Source organism: Lutjanus erythropterus, chromosome 16 (assembly GCF_056507025.1).
Source record: "Lutjanus erythropterus isolate fLutEry1 chromosome 16, fLutEry1.hap2, whole genome shotgun sequence".
Classification (NCBI taxonomy): Eukaryota; Metazoa; Chordata; class Actinopteri; order Lutjaniformes; family Lutjanidae; genus Lutjanus; species Lutjanus erythropterus.
The window spans coordinates 19363297-19383458 of record NC_139332.1 but is presented as its reverse complement, the minus strand read 5'-3'; the positions used below and the strand labels follow the sequence as shown (position 1 = coordinate 19383458).

General features: G+C 38.5%; 2 protein-coding genes across 3 annotated transcripts in view; one reads left to right on the top strand and one right to left on the bottom strand.

Moving 5' to 3' along the window:
• Positions 1-2683: 2683 nt before the first annotated feature.
• On the top strand, positions 2684-7051 carry LOC146312994 (lens fiber membrane intrinsic protein-like). Of its 2 annotated transcripts, none has more exons than XM_084738898.1 (5): positions 2684-2813; positions 4621-4829; positions 6139-6288; positions 6376-6510; positions 6762-7051. In XM_084738898.1, exons 2-5 carry the CDS (start codon positions 4655-4657, stop codon positions 6821-6823), a joined length of 522 nt encoding a protein of 173 aa, XP_084595024.1. In that variant the 5' UTR covers positions 2684-2813; positions 4621-4654; the 3' UTR covers positions 6824-7051. The 2 variants fall into 2 exon arrangements, with proteins under 2 accessions (XP_084595024.1, XP_084595023.1); XM_084738897.1 differs by lacking the exon at positions 2684-2813 and adding an exon at positions 2881-3060.
• A 6764-nt stretch (positions 7052-13815) lies between these two features.
• tinagl1 (tubulointerstitial nephritis antigen-like 1) overlaps positions 13816-20162 on the bottom strand; it is a 30656-nt gene continuing 24309 nt past the window's right edge. Inside the window, exons 11-12 of the mRNA XM_084738568.1 lie at positions 17184-17229; positions 13816-16030 (exon numbers count right to left, since the gene is read on the bottom strand). Coding sequence (XP_084594694.1) covers positions 15863-16030; positions 17184-17229 — 214 coding nt within the window. The 3' untranslated portion in view covers positions 13816-15862. The remainder of the gene's footprint in view (positions 16031-17183; positions 17230-20162) is intronic.

The following is a 20162-nucleotide window of genomic DNA, read 5'->3' as shown; positions in this document are numbered from 1 at the left end:
TTCAAATCTGCCCAGGTGACAAATTCAGTCTGACATCAAGCTAAAAGCTTGTTTAAAATGTTTAGGTTTAGTTTCATTTTTGCTAGTTTCAGTATTAGTTAAGGGGATTTTTTTATTATAACATGGGTGTTTGTCAGAGGTAAGATTTAGTAGCTCAGAACAGTTATTACAATACACACTTTGTGCAATTAACTCACAGTCATATTGACAGCATCCTCTTCTTTTCATATGCCTCCTCATGCTTACTGACCAAAATGTCAAGGACTAAAACTACATTTCCTGGGTATTTTTATTTTACTTTAGTTAGTTTTGTAAATACACATTAGTTTCATTTAGTTTTCACACATCACAAATTTGCCACAAGGGGGTTTACAGTCTGTACAACATATGCACCCTCTACACTTCGACCCACGATTCAGATACAGAAAAACCTTCTCCCATTTAGGAATGGGAGAAACCCCAGGAACAGCAACAGATCTAAATTGTAAAACGTTTTGTGCCATCACCATTAATATTTTGTGTAAAAATTAAAAGAAATTAAAAAATATTCTATGCTCCAGCACTCAGAAATTCAAGCATTTTTTTCAACTAAGTTCTGCTCACATTATTTAACGTTTGAAGTTGCAATAAATATGCTGTCTGAATGTCCAAAGAGAGCTAGAGAGCATTTATAAGATTAATTTCCAGTGCTGATAGTTATTTCCACATCTGTTACTCAGTAACCATGAGAAATTGTCAGTACACCACTACATCATCCGCTGCTCTTTGGCACATGTTAAGTTATTCTTTGCCTGCATCTGTTGAGTGTTTTGCTTTGGAGAGACTAAAGCTAGTCAAATATTCGAGATAAGAGAGACTTTCTTGTCATCCATGTGTGCGTTTGTATTACTCCTGGTCCCTGGTGCAAAACAAAGAGAATGAATGATGCAACATTCAGTGGGAGCGGGGTTGCCAGGTCTGTGTGACAAAACAAGCCAAATGGCAGATCAAACCAGCCCAAAGCCCTATGAAACTAGTACCGACAGGGGGAGAGCATATGCGTGTGTGCATGTCCCATGTTGGTGTGTGTACATGGTGATCTGTAGTCAGTTTGATAGGATTTGAGTGTAAATTAAATTAATTATTTTGATTCAATTTATTTAGATTTGTTTATTTATTTCTAATATTAATGTCATTTGTATGCAAAATAGGTCAAAGAAGCCAGCAAACAAAAAAATTATGTAAAAGTAGCCCAACTCTGTGGGAAAACCATAGACCTGGCAACCCTGAGTGGGAGTGAAGCAAACATTCAGATCACACATAAGGTGCAATGTACAAAACAATGTACAAAACAAGGTAACTGCACTACATGTGCAATATGTGCTACAGCTGTAAAAGACTGCATGATAAATGGTAAAGTATACATAAACATACATTAATGAGAGTATACATGTAGTAGCAGCAGTAGCAGTAGTTTGTGGGTACTCTGTCAAGGTATGGTGACCAGTAAGGTGAAGCAGAGTATCAAGTGATTAGTGATTCAAGTGCAGTTAGACAATTTAAACATGTTATACTATAATTCAGTGAGAACAATAATGTTAATCAAGCCTGTCTTATTGATGCTGACAAGTTCATGAGTCACTCCTCTGTTTCCCTGGGCTGCAGCCAGAGTTGCTGGCAACAGCTCAACAGCTGTTTACGAACGTGCTTAGGATGACATTGTGCTCTCTTTTTGATTTTTTTTTTTTTTTTGATCCAAATCCAAAAAGGGAAAATAGAGAATAAAACAGTTGCAGATTCAGACAGATTTGTTTTCCCTTTTTGGCCAGAAATGATCTTTTAAGAATAGTAGTTGCTGACTTCTTGTGTAATGTGTTGGCCACATGTAGCTCAGCTGAAGTAGTTGGGCCTTTAGTCCTTTAATCGAGGTCACCTCAGTGTAGGGGACTGACCTTTAGACTGTGACTGTGAACAGTATCTTCTCTTTGTCATCCATTTGTTTTCACAGACTGAGAAACTGAAACATTGCCTCACTTATGCTCATGCATTCACCAAAACAAATGTAGAAAAAGATCTCTTATATTACTAATAGTCTCTGACACATGTTGTTCCTCCTTTTTTGGACACTCAATGTACATATTAGCTCATGTTTTGTAAGTTAATCTTTTGTCTGCTGAATACAAGATTTGAAAAGACAAGAGAAAGACAGGATATGTATTTTTTTGTAGGTGGTTTTGTGGGTCACATGAGTTAAAGAGTGCAGACGTTTTATAAATATTTGTATCAATATAGTAGGTAAGGCAGAGCTCAGGATATAAAAACATTTATTACAGTTGATGTTAGTTAAGATGATAGTAGAGGTAAAGAGACACCGGCTGTATAGAGCGCTCCCTCTATATGTGTCCCTCCACACCGCCACAGTGTGACAGCACTGAAAGAAAAGTGTGTGTTTCAGCATGTCGCATTGACACAGACAGTCCTGCATACCTATGCATATCCCCAGTTCTAGAGCACACCATTTACAAACAAACAAAAACCCCAAAAAAGAAACATGGACCACCACCCCTTTTCCAAGGCCCCACAAACGCCACACACACACTCAAATGTACAGGGTCACATGCACTATGTGGCCCCTACGGTGTCTCATTCAAGTGCATCCCACACAGGGATTTTGCTTTGATCAACAGAAAAAACGAGGGGACAACTTTTGTGGTTGTAGCATTGTCTGTGACTCTCTTTCTTTCCCCCCAAGTGAGCACTCTTTTCCCCTCTACCCGTTTCTATCTTTACCTCACAGAGGTGGGCAGTAGAGACGGTGCATTTCCAGAAACAAGGTAAGGGATCAAATTTCACGGTGGTTTTGTGTGTGTGTGAGTATCGTAGAGCAATACATTTTCATTTATGATGACCGTGATTGGACAGAGGCTGCAGAATCAGATAAAACCTCATTACAGCTGAACAAACACTGCTGTGACATAAGGATTGGGAGGGGGAACAGCAACAAACTGCAACAATACAGCTTTTACTTCGGTTTTGCTTTGTACCCATTCAACTAATAGTGATGTGGCGACTAAAGAAAAGGTAAATATGTTTGATAAAATGTTTATAAGAATTCATAATTCTTCATTTTACAAATGAAAGGATTAAATGTTACATGTTCATGTATATTAGAGCTGCGCTATATGGTAAAAAAAAAAAAACATGATGCAATCATTTTAACAGATATTGCAATTGTGATACAATTCATGATTGCTGTGAATGATCATTTTTGCATTACAAATTTTTTCTCAAAAAAAAAAAAATCTTAAAATCATGATGATGTGAAATTTGCTGGGGTCTGTAACAAACACATGTTTTCTTACATCAAGAGAAGAAGACTTGTAGGTCAGATCATCTGCAGTACTACAGTGCTTCATTATAATGCTGTTTTATCACACATTTTCCTTGTAGCTTCTGCACTTGGGATATTGGCCACAGACATATCGTGATTTTGGAAATATTTCCATTAGTTGTGCAGCCCTAATATAGAATAATATTCTTATTTTGGGTGTTGTTTTATATTTCTCTGCTTTTTGTCATTGTGGAGTAGCTGTATGATTGATTGGTATCATGTGTAGCTTCAAACAGAGCTCCAAATAATCAGTTTGCAGGGTTTATTTTAAGTGGTTAGATTTCACTATCACAACTTTTTTATAGATCCTTTTTGATGTGTTGGCAAAATTTGTATGAACGTGCTGAGTGCTAATACATTTAGAAAATTACCTGATGTTTTATCATTGTACATATTTCTAGTGTTTATTTTCAGAACACTTCAGAACTTATAAATACAAGTTATTCTAAATTACAGTCTTTTGACTTGAAATAGCAAGTTAAATGAATGAGTTCCTGGGATTTCCTAGCAGAGTTAAAAATCTCCTTAGAGCCTTTTTATAGTTTGAAGAAAACGTGACAAAACTTGGAAAATTTGTAAGGAAATCAAATTTGTTTGTAATGTCTGTCAGTGTGACTTAAGAGTTATTGGTTCAATTTAATATCTAATGCTTGTTGCCTCAAGTACAGCTAAATTAGTGCCAATATTTGACACAATTTATTTGTTTTTCATTGTTTTTAATCGTTACAACATTACCTCAACTTGTCTTGTCAAATTCAGTCGACTTAAAATTTTAAGGCAGCCCAGACACTAACTTTTTAAAGTTAAAACAAATATATTTTTTAAACATTGTACACGTACAATGCAACACCGGGAACATATTTTATTCATTTATTTTAGCATTATTTTTATATTCAGCCTCACAAGTTGCAGGTCTTGAGATAATATATGTGTAAATGTAGTGTGAAACATGTTAAATTTGACTAGACCAGTGGTTCTCAACCTATATTGGTCTGTACCAGTGATATAATGAGTTTGGTAGCTTTCATATGTTACATAGAATAATTCCTGAACAGTCTCGGGCAGACTCTTGGAGAGTGAACACCAACCTGGTTTTTCTGGAGGGCTATGACTCAAAATTGATGCGAACCACTGGACTAGACACTCTATAAGTCTCTGTGTGAACATGTGTGTGTAGTGTCGGCAAAGTAAAACACGATTTTACAATATCTGCAGTACCCATAACTTGTTTTTTCTTCATTACATTAAAGTTGCTCTGCAGAGGCCCCATTATATCAGCTCAAGATGTACAGCTTCATGGGAGGGGGCCTGTTCTGTGCTATTGTTGGAAATATCCTGTTGGTGGTCTCCACTGCAACCGACTACTGGATGCAGTACCGTCTCTCTGGAAACTATGCCCACCAGGGTCTGTGGAGGTACTGCATGTCCAACAAGTGCTACATGCAGACTGACAGCATAGGTAAGACACTCGGGAACAACCCAGACAAATCAAAAGCAAAGGCAGATTTGTGTTTCACTCGGGGGAACAGATAGCTCTGTGCTGATGTCAACAAGACCTTGAACCTCTGCTAACAGAGGCCCATCTAATGCAAGGGACATACCTTTTCTTAGAAGTGTGAGAAAGATTATCTGATGGCATCAGAGCCAGCCTGAGGCATAAGTGAAGTTCCTTCTTAGGGCCCCCACAGCCACCAGAGGGCCCCCAAGAGAAAGACAGACACAGTGAAGGCCTGTTATTTTGAATTCTAAATACCAGACAAGTCTTGTGAGTTTACTACCTGACGTTAGTATGACGTAAACAACACCGCTACAACTAACAAAATTGACCATGGGTGTGTTAGATTTGCATTAGGTGTGCAAATGATCAAGTATTAACAATAGTTAATAGTATTGGTGGCATTGAGGTGGGGACCCCCATAGTTAGACTGTGTTATGTAAGCAAAGAACAAAACAGTTAATTTGCTTATTGCATGACAAAATGGTGAATTAGATTAAGTGCCCCTGAGCTAAAAACTAAAATAAGATCTGCAAATATATATCTGCAAAAATAAGATATGGAACATTATACTTATACAGGGGACTGGTGCTCCCATGTTAAAAAATAATGCATCAAAAGAGCCCTGTTGGATGCCCCTATGGTAGATAAAAAGTGATAAAATGACTTTTGGTGGCCTTTTGCTCAGCCCACCACTGTCTCAAAGGCAAATATTGTACGTTGTACTACACTACTTTAGTCTGACAGCTTTAGTTTCTTGTTACTTCTCAGATAATAGTTTTTATACTCAAACCTGTCTGTGAAAAAATACGTATCTGAGGATGAAGTGCTCCTTTACGGGTTAATAAAATTCTAATAGTTTTTAAGCCAAATAAAATATTTAAAAATCCTCTTAGATTAGTTTGAAAATGGATCGTCATGAAAACAGGGCTGTTTTTCTGAGCTCATTAAAAAGTTGACAGAACAGTGATGCTAAATGCATATGAGTGTAAAAAGTAGTTAAAATTATCTTAACATCTACAGCAATAAGATGCAACATACATATTAATGCAGCAGTAATATTAATTCAAAAACACTGCCAGGGACCCTTCTATTGCATAATGAGTACTTTTTGGACCTTCACTGGTAGTGGGGTACTTTCACAGTGTGGTATTAGTATTTTTTCTATAAGTAAAGGATATGATTACTTCTTCCACTTATTAAAACGTAATTATGTGTTTAGTAGGACATTTAAGGAGGCCATGTTTGATTATTTCTACCTGTTTTCTTCCAGCCTACTGGAATGCCACCAGGGCCTTCATGATCCTCTCAGGGATGTCGTGCTTCGCAGGCATCATCGCTGGCATCATGTCCTTCGCTCACTTCTCCTCCTTTGAAAGGTTCAACCGCTCTTTTGCTGCAGGAATCATGTTTTTCGTCTCCAGTGAGTCTTTTTTCCTCTGAATTCTCCCACATATACATTTATTCTTACCTTTATCAACTGACATGCATCTCCCTGTCTCCCTCTCAGCTTTCTTTGTTCTGCTGGGCATGGCTATTTACACTGGAGTTACAGTCAACTTCCTGGGAAGGCGCTTCGGTGACTGGCGCTTCTCCTGGTCCTACATACTGGGCTGGGTGGCTATGCTCATGACCTTCTTTGCAGGTAAGAAAAGACAAAGGCTAGGGGTCACGCATGAACCCCAAACAATAACCACAGAAGTTACAATCCAATATTCTAGAAAATAAGATTTTTTGCTGTGCATTTTGAGATTATCTTTAGTCTTTTTGACAGACTTTAAAACAAACGAGATATAAAATCACCTTAATAAACATAACTGTTCAAATCCAGATTGTTTAACTGTTGTTATAAGAGCTGTTGAATGTTAATTTGTACGTTGTCCCTGTCTGTTGCAGGTATTTTCTACATATGTGCCTACAGAATGTGTGAATGCAGGAGAGGAAACAGCCCACGCTAGAGGGAGACAGACAGTTTGTGTAAAACTAACAGGGAGAGGACAATGCCGCTTTGAGTTGAGGACAAACAGAAGGCAGTCTTGACTGATCTACTGAAGAGATGATGTCTGATGCTGCTCCTCGAGGCCTTCTTGCTATATGGATTTTTCTTTTTTAGGAATAGTCAAGATGATAGCGCAGAGGTAAAAGCCTTACTTACACAAACTTAATAAAACTAATCATGTGTCTAATTATTGTAACGGGATATTGGTGTTTTTTAACTTTCTTCATCAGATTATTTTTGGCAAGTTCAATAAAGTTGGTCCTCAGATGTTAGTATGATTATTGTAGCTGTACTGAGGGAAAACCAGAAGATGGCAGCATTAAAGCACTCCACTACAGAGTGTTTTAGTGCTGCCAGAGTGCTTCGATTCAATGAAGGGCGTGCACACTGCATCACAGACTGAATCAGGATCAAATATCTGATAAGACTACAGATTGTTAAGAAACACTGGTCTTTTATCTACATTCCTAACTCTCTTACACTGGGTTGCACCAACAAAGATGCATTTAATCTAAGATCAGTTCTAATCAAAGTTTAGCCAAATTAGGTTTAAAATTGGTAAATTTAGGTTTAAATCTAAGGAAAACTCTGTTACACAATTAAAAAATAAGTAAATCTAAGGTAAGTGATTTAACCAGAATTTAAATAGAGTTTAAAAATGCTTGCTTACCCAAATTTAAATAAATAAATAAATAATTAAATGCATACATTCATACATATATATAATTTGTGTACTATTTTGAACATACTTTCATACTGAAGTATGAAAGAAAGGGGGAAATCATTAACTCTTGGCTGCTCTGCATTCATTAATAGAAAGTTGGATTGTGTGCTAGCTAACTAAAAAAATTAACATGATACATAGCTTGCTAGCTAATTTTTTAAAACAACAACAAACAAACAAAAACCTTGATATAGCTGTTTGCTAGCTAGCTAAAAAAGCTAATGAAATGTTCATTTTACCTAGCTGACTAAAAAGTTTTTTAAAAAGTTATATGTTTTGCTAGACAACTAAAAAGTAAAACAAAACAAAAAACCCATTGGTGTTTGCTAGCTAGCTAAAAAAAAGTTGACAAACTGTTACACAGGTTGTTAGCCAGCTAAAAAGTAACTTAGCCTAGTTAGCCTGCTAATAATGGCTTGACAGAGAAGCTCTTCTCCTTTGAGAAAAACATGTTGGCTAAATTGTCAGCTGGAGTGAAAAGAAGAGACATTCAGTTGGGTTGAGTCTGAACTTTTTAAATTTTAATTTGGAGATTAAAGTTTTGGTGCAACAGAATTAAATTTAATCTCGGTTTAGAGTAAAAACTAAACTGATGTTTAAGGAGATATTTAAATCTCTCTTAATTTTATGCTAGGTTAAAAGTTTGATACACCATAATTTAATGTTAAACCATGATCAGGTTTAAAAATGTGTCCTTGTTTGTGCAACAGCTGTTTTCCCCTCAGGAAATACTTTATAGTAGAAGGCAAAATATGCTGTGGGTAAGTATATAATCTGGAAATATTAGTCTACACAGTAGAGAACAATACATCAAAGGTTTACAGTACATATTTGACTGAGGATTCCCCCTGAAGCTGTTTGACTTGGTCCTGCCATAGTACTTCTGACATGGAATCCCCCAAATATACAGTTAAATGTGTGTTCTTTAATAGACTGTTGTTGTTCATGGGAAAGGGTTTTGCCTTTGGCGTCCAGCGTGATCTTCCACAACATGTTTGTTGACGTCCCCCTGGGTGCACTCAAGTATAGACGGCACATGGAAAAGAGGTGGGAGGCTGTTTGTGTGTACAAAATGAGTTACGTAGAACACAAGAAGAAGATCATGTTCCTGGACCGGGGGACCTTGCAGGGTGGGGTCTCCAGGCACTGATTGTTCCACTGCCCCTGTCTTTAATAACTGCTTCCTCCCGTTTCTTGGTACTCGTCCACTCCTCGCCATCAGCTGGGAGGAGAGGAGCAGCGACCACTGAGGTAATGAATGCTTTGGCTACTTGGTGGTGACGCAGAAACAATGAGAGAAATGTAAACAGCCACTGTACGGATCCCTTGATCCAAGTTTCCATACTTGGCCCATGTGGCTGCTGTGAAGAGATAAGCTCTGGAATATAGTGTGCTTTTCTCTGGATGCTCTCATAACCTGCTCCAAATCATTTAATAGTCCGTGGGATAACTTTGTAGATGATCACATTTTTGAAAGTCAAATATATAATCAGTAATATCTATTTACTGCAGAAATGAAATGGGAAGTTTTACAGCACTGGGGTTGTAAAACTTCAGGTGACATTTTCTTTACACATGCATTACATAAACAGTGAGTGATTATCAGTCAGATTTTAAACACAATGGGTGCTTTGTATGAGTGCGTTTTTGTGGAGGATAATATTAAAAGATTGAAAAGCTTTAATAGATTTCCAGGTCGAAGTCCAGTGCTCAGTAGCATAAACCACTATAAAGGGATAGTTCACTGTAAAATGAAAATTCAGCCATTATCTGCTCATCCTCATGCTGATTGAGGGTCGGGTTTATTTTTTTTGTCCACAAAACCCTGCTGGAGTTTCACAAAGGAAAACAGCATTGCAGAATCGCTCAAACAGTTTAAGAGAATGGTGACCAGTTTTCAAACTGAAAAAAAAAACAACAACCCAAGAAAACACATAAGGGAATTCTTAAGTAGCTGTGGGCAAACACTTAGAGATTAAAGGGTTTTTCCTTTCCAACATCCAAAGGAAATTATTATGATGATTTTATGCAGCTCGGTTTCTCCACTGCATCCTTTTAAGGAGAAACTTTAACTGAGAAAAGACTGATCTTTTCTTTAGCTCAGAAAGTGACATTATGGCAACCCCATGTTCTGAGGCTGAGTTTTCTGCAGCAGTCGTGGGTTCGATTCCCACCAACAGCCCTTTGCTGTCAAATCTTCAGCTGTCCTATGAAATTAAAGGCACAAAAGCCCAAATGTCTATCTATCTATCTATCTATATATATATATATATATATGTATATATATGTAAAAAATTCACTGAGAGGGGAATTTCTTTTCGAACAGCTCATGTGTTACAAATTGACCAGACTGAATGTGTATTTAGAGTTGATGTGTGACCTAAAGTGAGGAATGCATACACTCAAATCTCATTAAAAGTTTCATAGGTGAGTGGCTGGATGTAGGAATGCGAGGTGAAGGTCACGTCTCCGAGGCGTCTGTGGTCTGCTCAACCGTCTGTTAGTGTTTGTTGACTGGGGTGTCAGTGAAACACCTGGTAGTTTTCACTGACAGAGCCTGTTGATATATGTGACAATCTGCTCAATAAGGCTAATTTTACACACCTGCAATTTCTCACACTTCAAACAGGACAGTGTCCTCTCTCCACTGTCCCTCTCTGAGGCAGATGTTCACCCAGATGTTTATATAGAACACAGAGGCACAAACATGGTAAACACATAAAACCCAAAACAAATTTAAGTATTATAGGAGGATAAAGTGGGAATTTGAGAATTTAAACATACTACAAGGAGTTTTGACTGGTTATGAAACAGTCTCAGTTTAATTCTGTTTCCACTATATGACCTACATGAGTTAATGAGACTGGTAGCAAGAAGATTGGGACTGGGGGGGGGGGGTATAATCGACAGAATCGGGAGAATGGGCCCTTGCAAATGATTCAGATTGCTACCACAGACATGCAGCTGTGTTCAAAATGGGGCCACTTTAAAATAGCCAGTAGCAATCTATAGTGAAATTGCAAGCTTATTCTATATAAACTATAAAAACTATAAATAAACTATAAAGCTGCTATATTAAACGTGGTAATATGTAATATGCATGTTGATCATGATCGTGTGATGATGTTGACTGTTGTGATAGCTTTCTCTTGTACCTCTCTCCTTTCTCAATAAGTAACTCATTACACCATAACATCCAACACATTATTATTAAATTATATATGCGTCTGCTTAATTAGTAACTAGTGTGCACTGGAGCCCATCATTGCTGCCTTATGCTCATGAAAATAGTTTGTCTTTTCTAGGTTTTTGTGACATAGCACACTTAACATCCAGATTCATTTTTGATGGTCTGTTCACCAGAATATTTCAGGGTTTTGTTGATCCATTTTTATAAAAAAAAACAGATACTCGTCAAAGTTTATAGAGCACAAAAGAAAATGTCACTGACTTTACACTTCTCCCAAATCACACATCTCACACAATCTGTTTCATCCTGAATATTTTTTAATCTGCTAACTTCAATGACCAGAAGACAAGTACCAGTTCTCTGCCAAACTGTTCAGCTGAGGATCGTTGGCTTCTCGTTCTGTTGTTTAACAAGCAAATTTTTAATTTTTAATTCTAATTGTCTCTCACACATTTATGTGCATATGACAGATTATGCACACTTTTTGGCCTGGTCTTTTTCTGACTGATGGTCAGAGTTATTGCTCTCGATGATGGAAGAGTTCGCTGACACAGCAGGACCTTATAAAAACTGTCCTCATCCCACCCGGCCTCGTCTCATGGAGCTTCCCCCTGAACGCCCTGCTCTCAGTCCTTCCCATTGTGGCTCACTGATCCCTAATGTTCCTAAAAATCACACACAACTCCTCTGCCATCTAACTTAGATTCATGCACAACATTTTCCAGATCATCTTATCTTGTTTCAGTGTTTCAGAGATAATATAAACTGTAACGAATGGTCATAGTGAGACCCTGTGTTTTGGAAAGACTTTATTGTGCCGCACAGGTGAACACTAATGTGGTATTGCAATTTAGTGCACACAATACAAGAGACAGAGAGATAATAAAACATTGCACAGGAAAAAACAAAGAATAAAAGTATATAATTTATACACATCTTGTCATAAATAAAGTCTACACATCAGTGAATATGGAGTGGTTCATTTTACATAAAATACACAACTTCTGAGTGGATGTCTGCTGCAGCCCCTGTGGGGGAGGGAGTAGGGGGGTGGGAGGAGAGGTTGTGTAGTTGGAGAAAACCGTTGCTGAAAGATAATTTTCTATGGAGTGGATTTGGGTTTTGCAGAATCTTTAGTAATTTACTGCAGTTATCATTGGTCCCATCTGAACCTTAATCTGACCATTTCTTTGAAAATGCTACAACGTATGAGGTTTTCTATACACTCAGTGTCCTCTATATCATTTAGGCCCAGGCTCACAAAAAGCCTGAATGATCATTGAGAAAACACAAGTTGACACTGACGATAAGATGTCTCTACTTTACACAAACATAATGATTCCAGCTTTGGTCTGATTCCGACAGTTTGTTTTGATAGGAAGCTTTTCTCAACAGTTCATACTGTCTGTAACCTGTCAGTTATAAAAGTACAGAAGTCATACATCTCACACTCAATCTGCTCTTGAGGAGGGAGCTCTAATGATATCCTTTATAAAGTGAATATTAAAGGGCCAGTGTGTAGAATTTAGTGGCATCTAGCGGTGATCTTGCACATTGCAAACATGTTGCCTCGCTCTTTCCTCCCATGTATGTAGGAAATTTTACAGTAGCCGCAAAACTCACTAAATGTCATATCTAGAGCCAGTGTTTAGTCTGTCTGTTCTGGGCTACTGTAGAATCATGGCGGTGCAATATGGCAGACTTTGTGGAGGAGGAGCCACATCCTCTGTAGATATAAACAGTTCATCCTAAGGGTGGAGACTTGCGTTTTAACCATGCATTTGCGTATTTGCTCTAAATAGACACAGGATACACAAGGCAGCCATGATGCCTAGGAATGCATATGCGAATGTGTAGTTAAAAGCAAGTATATCTCCAACCTAAGGTATCTTACTTCTGCAGGGATGACATATATTTTTGCAGGCCAACCAGGAAATTAGCATTGCTCTAGTTCCCTCTACAAAAAGCCAATTTTGGCATTTGGTATTTACTGATGTATTTGCTTACTGACATATAGACAAAATGTGAAAAAGTCTTAAGCTTGTGTTAACCACAAACCTTATTTCACTCATCTAAGGAAAAACCCATTAAAAAAAAAAAAAAACGGCTTCGAGATGAAAGAACCAGAGGTGCTGGTATGCTAACTCATTTCCAGGTTGTAGGACTCATTCCTGAAAAGATACTTATAAATATTATACTCCTTTTCTGCCATATTCTGCAAATAAACCCCTGTAAATCTAACGCACTGGGCCTTTAAAGTCTACCCAACTTCACCGGTGAAAATTGTAATGAAACAAACAAGATCTGTATAGTGACATAAACCAATCTAGCAACTGAAGTTTTGTCCATTGATCTTTTTCTCTCTTGTAAAGGAGCTATAGCAGCATGCCCACAGAAAAGAGGAAAATATAGAAGAAGAATCTCCTTCTCTCTGCTGATAGAAGATTAATCACTCAGTTTCACATTGTCCTTGGTGTCGTTTATTGTAAACCTGTTGTGCATCTCTTATTATTTGTTCCCTGTCTGAGCTCACTTCAGAATGAAAACACAGATTCAGTACATTGCATGAGAAACATGCAGTAATTGCTTTTCTGTCTATCTCCCCTACGCCACATTGCACATTTGCCTGTCCATCCAGACATTGCTCTCTGCTTTTATGTCTATCTGCCTATCCATGCCTGAAGGAGATGATACAGGGACCTTAAAGATCACAAGATATGATGATATAGAAATGGAAAAGCCTTTTGAAGTTACAGCTGAAGCACACTGGGATGTAATTTAAGGTAAGTCGTAATAATAACACCATGCTTTACTTTTCAAGCGAGGCTAAAAATCCCTCAATCAGCCTCCAGCCAGTTGAAATACAGACATGATAAAGCGCTGTGGTACTGTAGCAAAGATAGGCATACGGCTGATAAGATGACACATGTTAAGCGTTCCAGCAGAAATCAATAAAAACGTGGAATAAAATATGAGAACATCAAGCCAAACAGCTTATCTGCCGCCTGTATCACTTGAATCGGCGTTTCAGCATTAGTTAAAAGTGGCTTTGCATGTTTATTACCTTTGAAATGCATGAAACTAAAGACTCTGCAGTCAAATACTGTAGCACAGACTGGACTTTAGCAGCAGTATCCCCCCCTCATCCTCCTCCATGCTGTGGTCAAACAGTTACAACTATGCAGAAGCACAAGCAGAAAAGCGGCTGAGTGATGAGTGTGTTATGAAAGTTACTACATACAGTACGTCTTTAAACAAGTAGTAAAATAAAACTTAAAAAATATAACTGCAACACAAAAAAATAACATCTTTAGCTCAAGTTGTAACAGTGTACACAGAACAGAGCAAAAATAAAGACTACTATACACAGACACTTTCTTTTGCAGTGGTCAAAATAACTCTGTTTCTTTAAGGCATTACAATCTTTTAACCTCTTAACACATCAGGGTTTCAATTTTCCAAATGGCAGCTTTCATTTATTTGTTTACCAATGATCATGGTGACTTTTTTAATCTAGTATGACTGAAAGTTATTTATTTCACCTGCAGCTAAAACCAAATGAAGTATGTTTAATTTATCTACTGACATTGTCCTTCCCAGTGTAAATATATAGAAGGGACAAGATTTATCCTGTGTCATTATAAATTACATTAAATAGTTCAGATTATTAGAAGTGAGGCTGTATGAGGTACCTATCAATTGCCAGTGTAACCTTTACATACAGTAGATGGCGAACGCCATGCCCCTAGTTTGGAGAAATGGCAGAAGCCCTGGTGTAGGAGGTTAAGCGAGTCTTAAAAGTCTAGTTTGGATTCAACAAAGTCACACAACAGCACAAACAAACTGGCCGACTGAGGCACCGGTAGTGTTTAGCCAGGTAAAATGACTGATTTTGCCTATGGAGTTTGGTTGATTTGGACAGGGTGATATTTAGCTTATATGACAGTGGTTTCCTGTTGGAAAAGGTCGTCTGATGGCAAAGTAAAGCATAGAAAATATTCTGAAAAAAGGGTATCCTTAAATTGTAATTGATTTTTTTAGGTGGCCTTGTCCACAGCAGTGTAATGCTTAGCTTCCTCTTCTGGTACTCCTCTTTGCTTCTCCAAACTGGGGGCGTGTCAACCGCCATCTACTGTATGTAACTGATTATCAATAAGTACCTCATACAACCCTGATTCAAATAATTCTAACTATCCCTTAAAAATATCCAATAGGAGGCAGGTGGGCGTGTGTTTGCTGGTCATGCTCGATGACAAATCCTCCTTAAATCTCAAATCTTAAATCTCTCAGAGTTTGTGTAATCTTATACTCCACATCAAACCTCCTACTGTTTCCAGTGTCAGATTCTACGTTTTTTTCTGGAATGTGTGAGAAACTCTACTGCCTGCAGCTACTAACTCTATACAAGTGTCCTCTCTAAAATTGAGGGAATGAGCCGAGCCGTGCGTCTGTATAGCTGACAGGTAAATGTCAGTAATGTCATCTATAATATATGATCATGTTACACGGTTCGGCCGGGTGTGTCTCTCTGAAAAGGTTCTGATGTCTGATAATCTGGCTCTCAGATTTCCTCTTTTCCAAGCCGTCCCTGTGAAACTGGGTCTGTCTGGATTATAGATTTAGAGCTAGAAAAGACTAAAAGGTTCAGGTTGACAAAGAAGCACAAAGAAAAGTAAAGAGATAGAATTGAGCTTCTCCTTCACCCAGCTTTGACATGAACATGTTTCACCAGATATTACACTGAGGATTCTGGGAAGTGTGGTCTTTGGATCAGTAGGTACCTGAGGTGTAGAAAAGCTTTAGCTTAGTTGAGTTTTTCTTTGTTTTTTTGGTGCCATAAACCTTGAGTTACAGGATTGTTCTCTTAAAAGGGTGAAGATGGAGGAGAAGAGGGGTTGTATTGATCCCCAGAGTAAAGTAAGGTATAAAAAAAGACTGAGGGTTGATTTTGTGGCTGTCCCAGCCAGCGGGGATGTGCTAAAGTTCTGAGACTCTTGGTGTGGTTCCCCTCTGGGGTACAAACCAGCTATAGATGGGATTAAAAACACAAGGGTCTCAGTGGGGTTTTAACATCTGTTGTGTCTCTAAATGTGCCGGCGACGATGATGGTGGTGATGGTTATGCATATCCTCCATCGTGATCCTGCCCCACACACCGATCACAAATGTCTCAATCTCACACTCATTGTCCCCACGAGCGATGCGGAAGTAGCCGTTCTCTCCCCAGTTTTTCCCCCAGGAGTTGGCAGCGATCTAAAAAGGGAAATGTATTTGAATTTACTACAAATTATACAGATTTCAACTTGTGGTATTACTTTCTATGATGTTCATGTCTATGATGCATTCACTTATTCACTGACTTCTTTTGACAAGGATCAGCATTTATTATAATTCACATTATAATAATTTATAGTGCAGTATAATTAATGTTATAATGCATTATAATATGATTATAATACATTATATTGCCTTTAAAGCACCCATGACCACTTAGAGTAACCTATGATCACATTATAATGCATTATAACAGTGACTATAATGCATTAGAAAATGGTTATAATGTATTTCGGCTATTAAAATTATAATACACTATTTCACCTGCTTAAAAAAATGACAGCAATTATGAAGCATTATGATACATATCCTTATATGTTAGTATAGAATGCTTTATAATGTGTTATGATTGTCGTCAAAAAGCAATATAAGTACTAATGAGCGCTTATAACTACATTACATTGCTATAAGCACAGTATAACGCATTATGTATGTTAATAATATATTATAATGCATTATATACACTGGCGTCATAGAAAGTGTTACAGAGAATGAATATACAGTACAGTACATAGTTGAGAACACCGTCACACAAACTCATCAGAGAAAGTACAATGTTTGAGCCAAGTGAGAACTAATTTGGGCTTCAAATGTCATAGTGTTTCAAATTAATTCATTAGAAATTAGTTGCAAGTTGTTGAGAGGCAAAAACCACAGTTACATTGTGAAAGAAAAATGTCAAAAAATGTCAAGAAAAATGTCCAACAAAAACTCAAACGTTTGCTGGTTCCAGTTTCCATTTGTTTTAAACAACTGGTTGGACAAAAGAAGTAATTTGAAGATGTCATTTAGGCTGTGGAGAACTGCGATGAGCATTTTTTGCAATTTTTGACATTTTACATTTATCAGCAGATTAATCAATAATGACAATAATTGTTAGTTGCAGCCCTATATTGTAGGATGATGCATATGCATATCTTTTTAAATTTTTATTATAATTTCTGTAAGCTTATATATGTATTTCTATTCTTGTATGGGAGAAACTAGCAACCCAATTTCCCCTCAGGCTCAAGAAAGTCTTTCTGATTCTGAAAGAAATAATGTTTTTTTTCCTGCACAATGAGAAACTTACCCAATATTTTTTTGATGTCCCATCAAAGTTTCTCTCCTCTCCCCACCTGGTGCACAAAGCAGAGAGGATGTTTACTCAACAGGCATTCAAATGAAAAGCCAAACACCAGGACAACAAAATATATACGTCAAATCAGCTGTGTCAGCTGTTATTTTTAAAATGTGGGTGTTGTCCAACAAACATGCTTGAAATAGACACTTGTCAGGAATGTGCTCAACTAAGCTACACTTGGCATTATTGGTGAAGAAAAGCAGGAAGAAGTAGCGTTCAAGTGGGGAGAAAGAATCTTTCAACTTGTTAACAACATCCTGAAAACAGAGTATTTATGGCTGCACACTGCCTAGTTGCACTCCTACATCATTGCAATCCAAAGAACATGGAATTTCCCTTTTCCTCTGCCTTTTCCGTTCTCCAGACATGAAACAGGAAGGAGAGGGTAGGTTGACGAGGAAGAGGACGCCACCTCAGCCCAGTCAACGCACAGATAAAAACACTAATGATTAAAAACACATATATGTTCACGTTTGAGACTGAACTGAGAGGCCTATCTTTACCCTTCTCCTTTACCGGCAGCTTTGTTCTCAGGAAACCTTGGCGAAGGCCCATAAATTCCCATCATGCCTTGCACTTTGGTCTTAGCTTAGCTCACTGCCAACTTTTTTAGACGCCTGCCGTTTCTGCTCGTCATGATCAAAACATTCTCCCAAAGCCAATTCCCATCCTGTTTTTGCACTCCAGGCCTTTCGTTTCCCAAGAGAGTCCCGGTGCCCAATCGCTTGTTATCTTTTATAGGGGAAAGGAATGCTGGGAAATAGAGTGGCTGGTCTCGGACTCTGCCAACTCAGTAGCCTGCCGCCACCACAACACTGGCAGAGAGTGCCAACCTTCTATCAGCGAGCGACTTTATTAGCTCAGTGTTTCCCTGACTGGAGTCAGACGTCACATTGACCAGGAGCAGACACATCAAAAACAGCTGTATAAACAACAGACGCAAACTACCATCTGAGCCACGCTGGGGCCCATTCACACCTGCATATGTGTGTGTGATTCCATATGCATGCCTGCCCACCTGCATATTTATTGGTATGGACAGAGCCAGACAGAATCGGACCACTGCTGATCTCTTATCTGGGCTCCAATCAGCTCACTTGCTCACTCGGGGACAATGATGGGCATACCGCTGTGCCCATTTGCCCCCGCCCTTCCCCAACGCCCCTCAGCCCACCCCTGACCTCTTCTCCGAGGATTGATCCCCCGCTCTCTGTCCGGAGCAGTCAGGATCAGCGGGCCAGACAATGCCCTTTCCACCACAGTGGACCTCAATGCTCTTTCCACAAACTTTCCCAGGCACTGGGCTTAAAGGGACACATCGCTGTGGGATTTAGCCTATGTAAACACACTGATGCCTGTGGCTGGCAGGTTGAAGCTCAAAACACTATGTACCCCCCGTCCGTCTCCTCCTCCCTTTGCTCCATCCGTCCCTAAAGCCGTGTCGCTGGTACATCCACATCCACTCACCCATAGAGCAACAGCATCAGTAGAAGGAGCCAAAGAGCAGGAGGCATTCAGGAAAGCTGGGAATCCTCATCCTCAGCACCATCTCACACCGTGCACAGACCTCCACAGTTTATTCTCAACTTGTCCAAAGTAGTTTGATGTATATTTGTTTCATGAGCTGCACATCTCTTTACTTCCTGTCAATGCTATAGTAACACTACCTTCACCTAAAAACTTAGTGGCTTGAAGTTCCCATGAAGTCAAAATGATCACATATGCATTGCACTATATGTCACCTATATGCCAGTATCTGGCCCAACAATGAGAAAAAAAAGTCTTGTAGATATTCTTGGGTATTTTTAATTGCATTTCAGGGTCTTTTTCTGGAAAATTATCAAACATTTTTGATGACTCATCCTGCACTCTTTCTGTGTTACTGAATTCACATCCAATGAAGCGTCTTCTTACTTATGATGCAGTGGAGCATGCCTTAACTGTTCGCTCACTGTTAGCTGCCATTAGTGGGCGACAGAACTGGGCTTTGCAGCCTCCCAGTAAACAGGATCAGTTAAAGGGACACAGCCTCCAAGACCAACAGAAAATATAATACCAAGGTTCTTTACAGAGTTCCCTGCTTTTACTAGTTGCTAATATTATCATTTTGATCACCTCAGTGTCTAAGATAACCACTAGCAATGTTAGCTAGCTAGCTAGCTATTGTCATCTTCATTCAAGCTCAACAGAAACCAAATAAAACCCACATCATCTTTCCTTTCAATAATCACCAACGCTGGTGTGATCGAAATGAACCCTTTGCCCTTCACTGAGTTAGATGTGAAAATATCAGGAGAGGAGTGAGAGGGACGTCAGACATCAGAGAAGTAGTAGGGAGGAACATTGTATAAAGCCAGAATATTTTTACATCTAACACGGTGAATTAAGGGTTTACACCAAAATAACAGGAGTTGGAGATTGTTCAAACAGTGGAAAGATGAGCCAAGATGTTTTTACTGAGTTTTATTTTGCTTCTTTCAAGTTTGAGAGAAGGTGACAATGTTAGCTAGCTAGCTAATGTTGGTAATGCTTATGTAAGACACTGAGGTGATTATCAAAAAGTTCAAAAACACCATATATAAAACAAATGGTAAGTACTGTTAACAATATGTAACTCACTTCTAACTGTGAGGAGTGGGGTAAATAAATTAAGGATAAGTTTGTAGGCTAAGGTAACAGGAAGTACAAAGACGTGCACCTCATAAAACAGATGTATATCACACTACTTTGTGCAAATAGAGACTTTACAAACTGAGGCAATATAGATGTAATTACACTACAGAGTCACAGAGTGTGATCCTAACATGGACATGGTGAAATATGTGCATCCAGTTCCCCAGAACACATTGCATGCTAGTATGTGATTTAAATACGGGTTGGAGGTTGGGGGCTTGAGTGTTTATTGTATTCATGCCTATACATGTCATG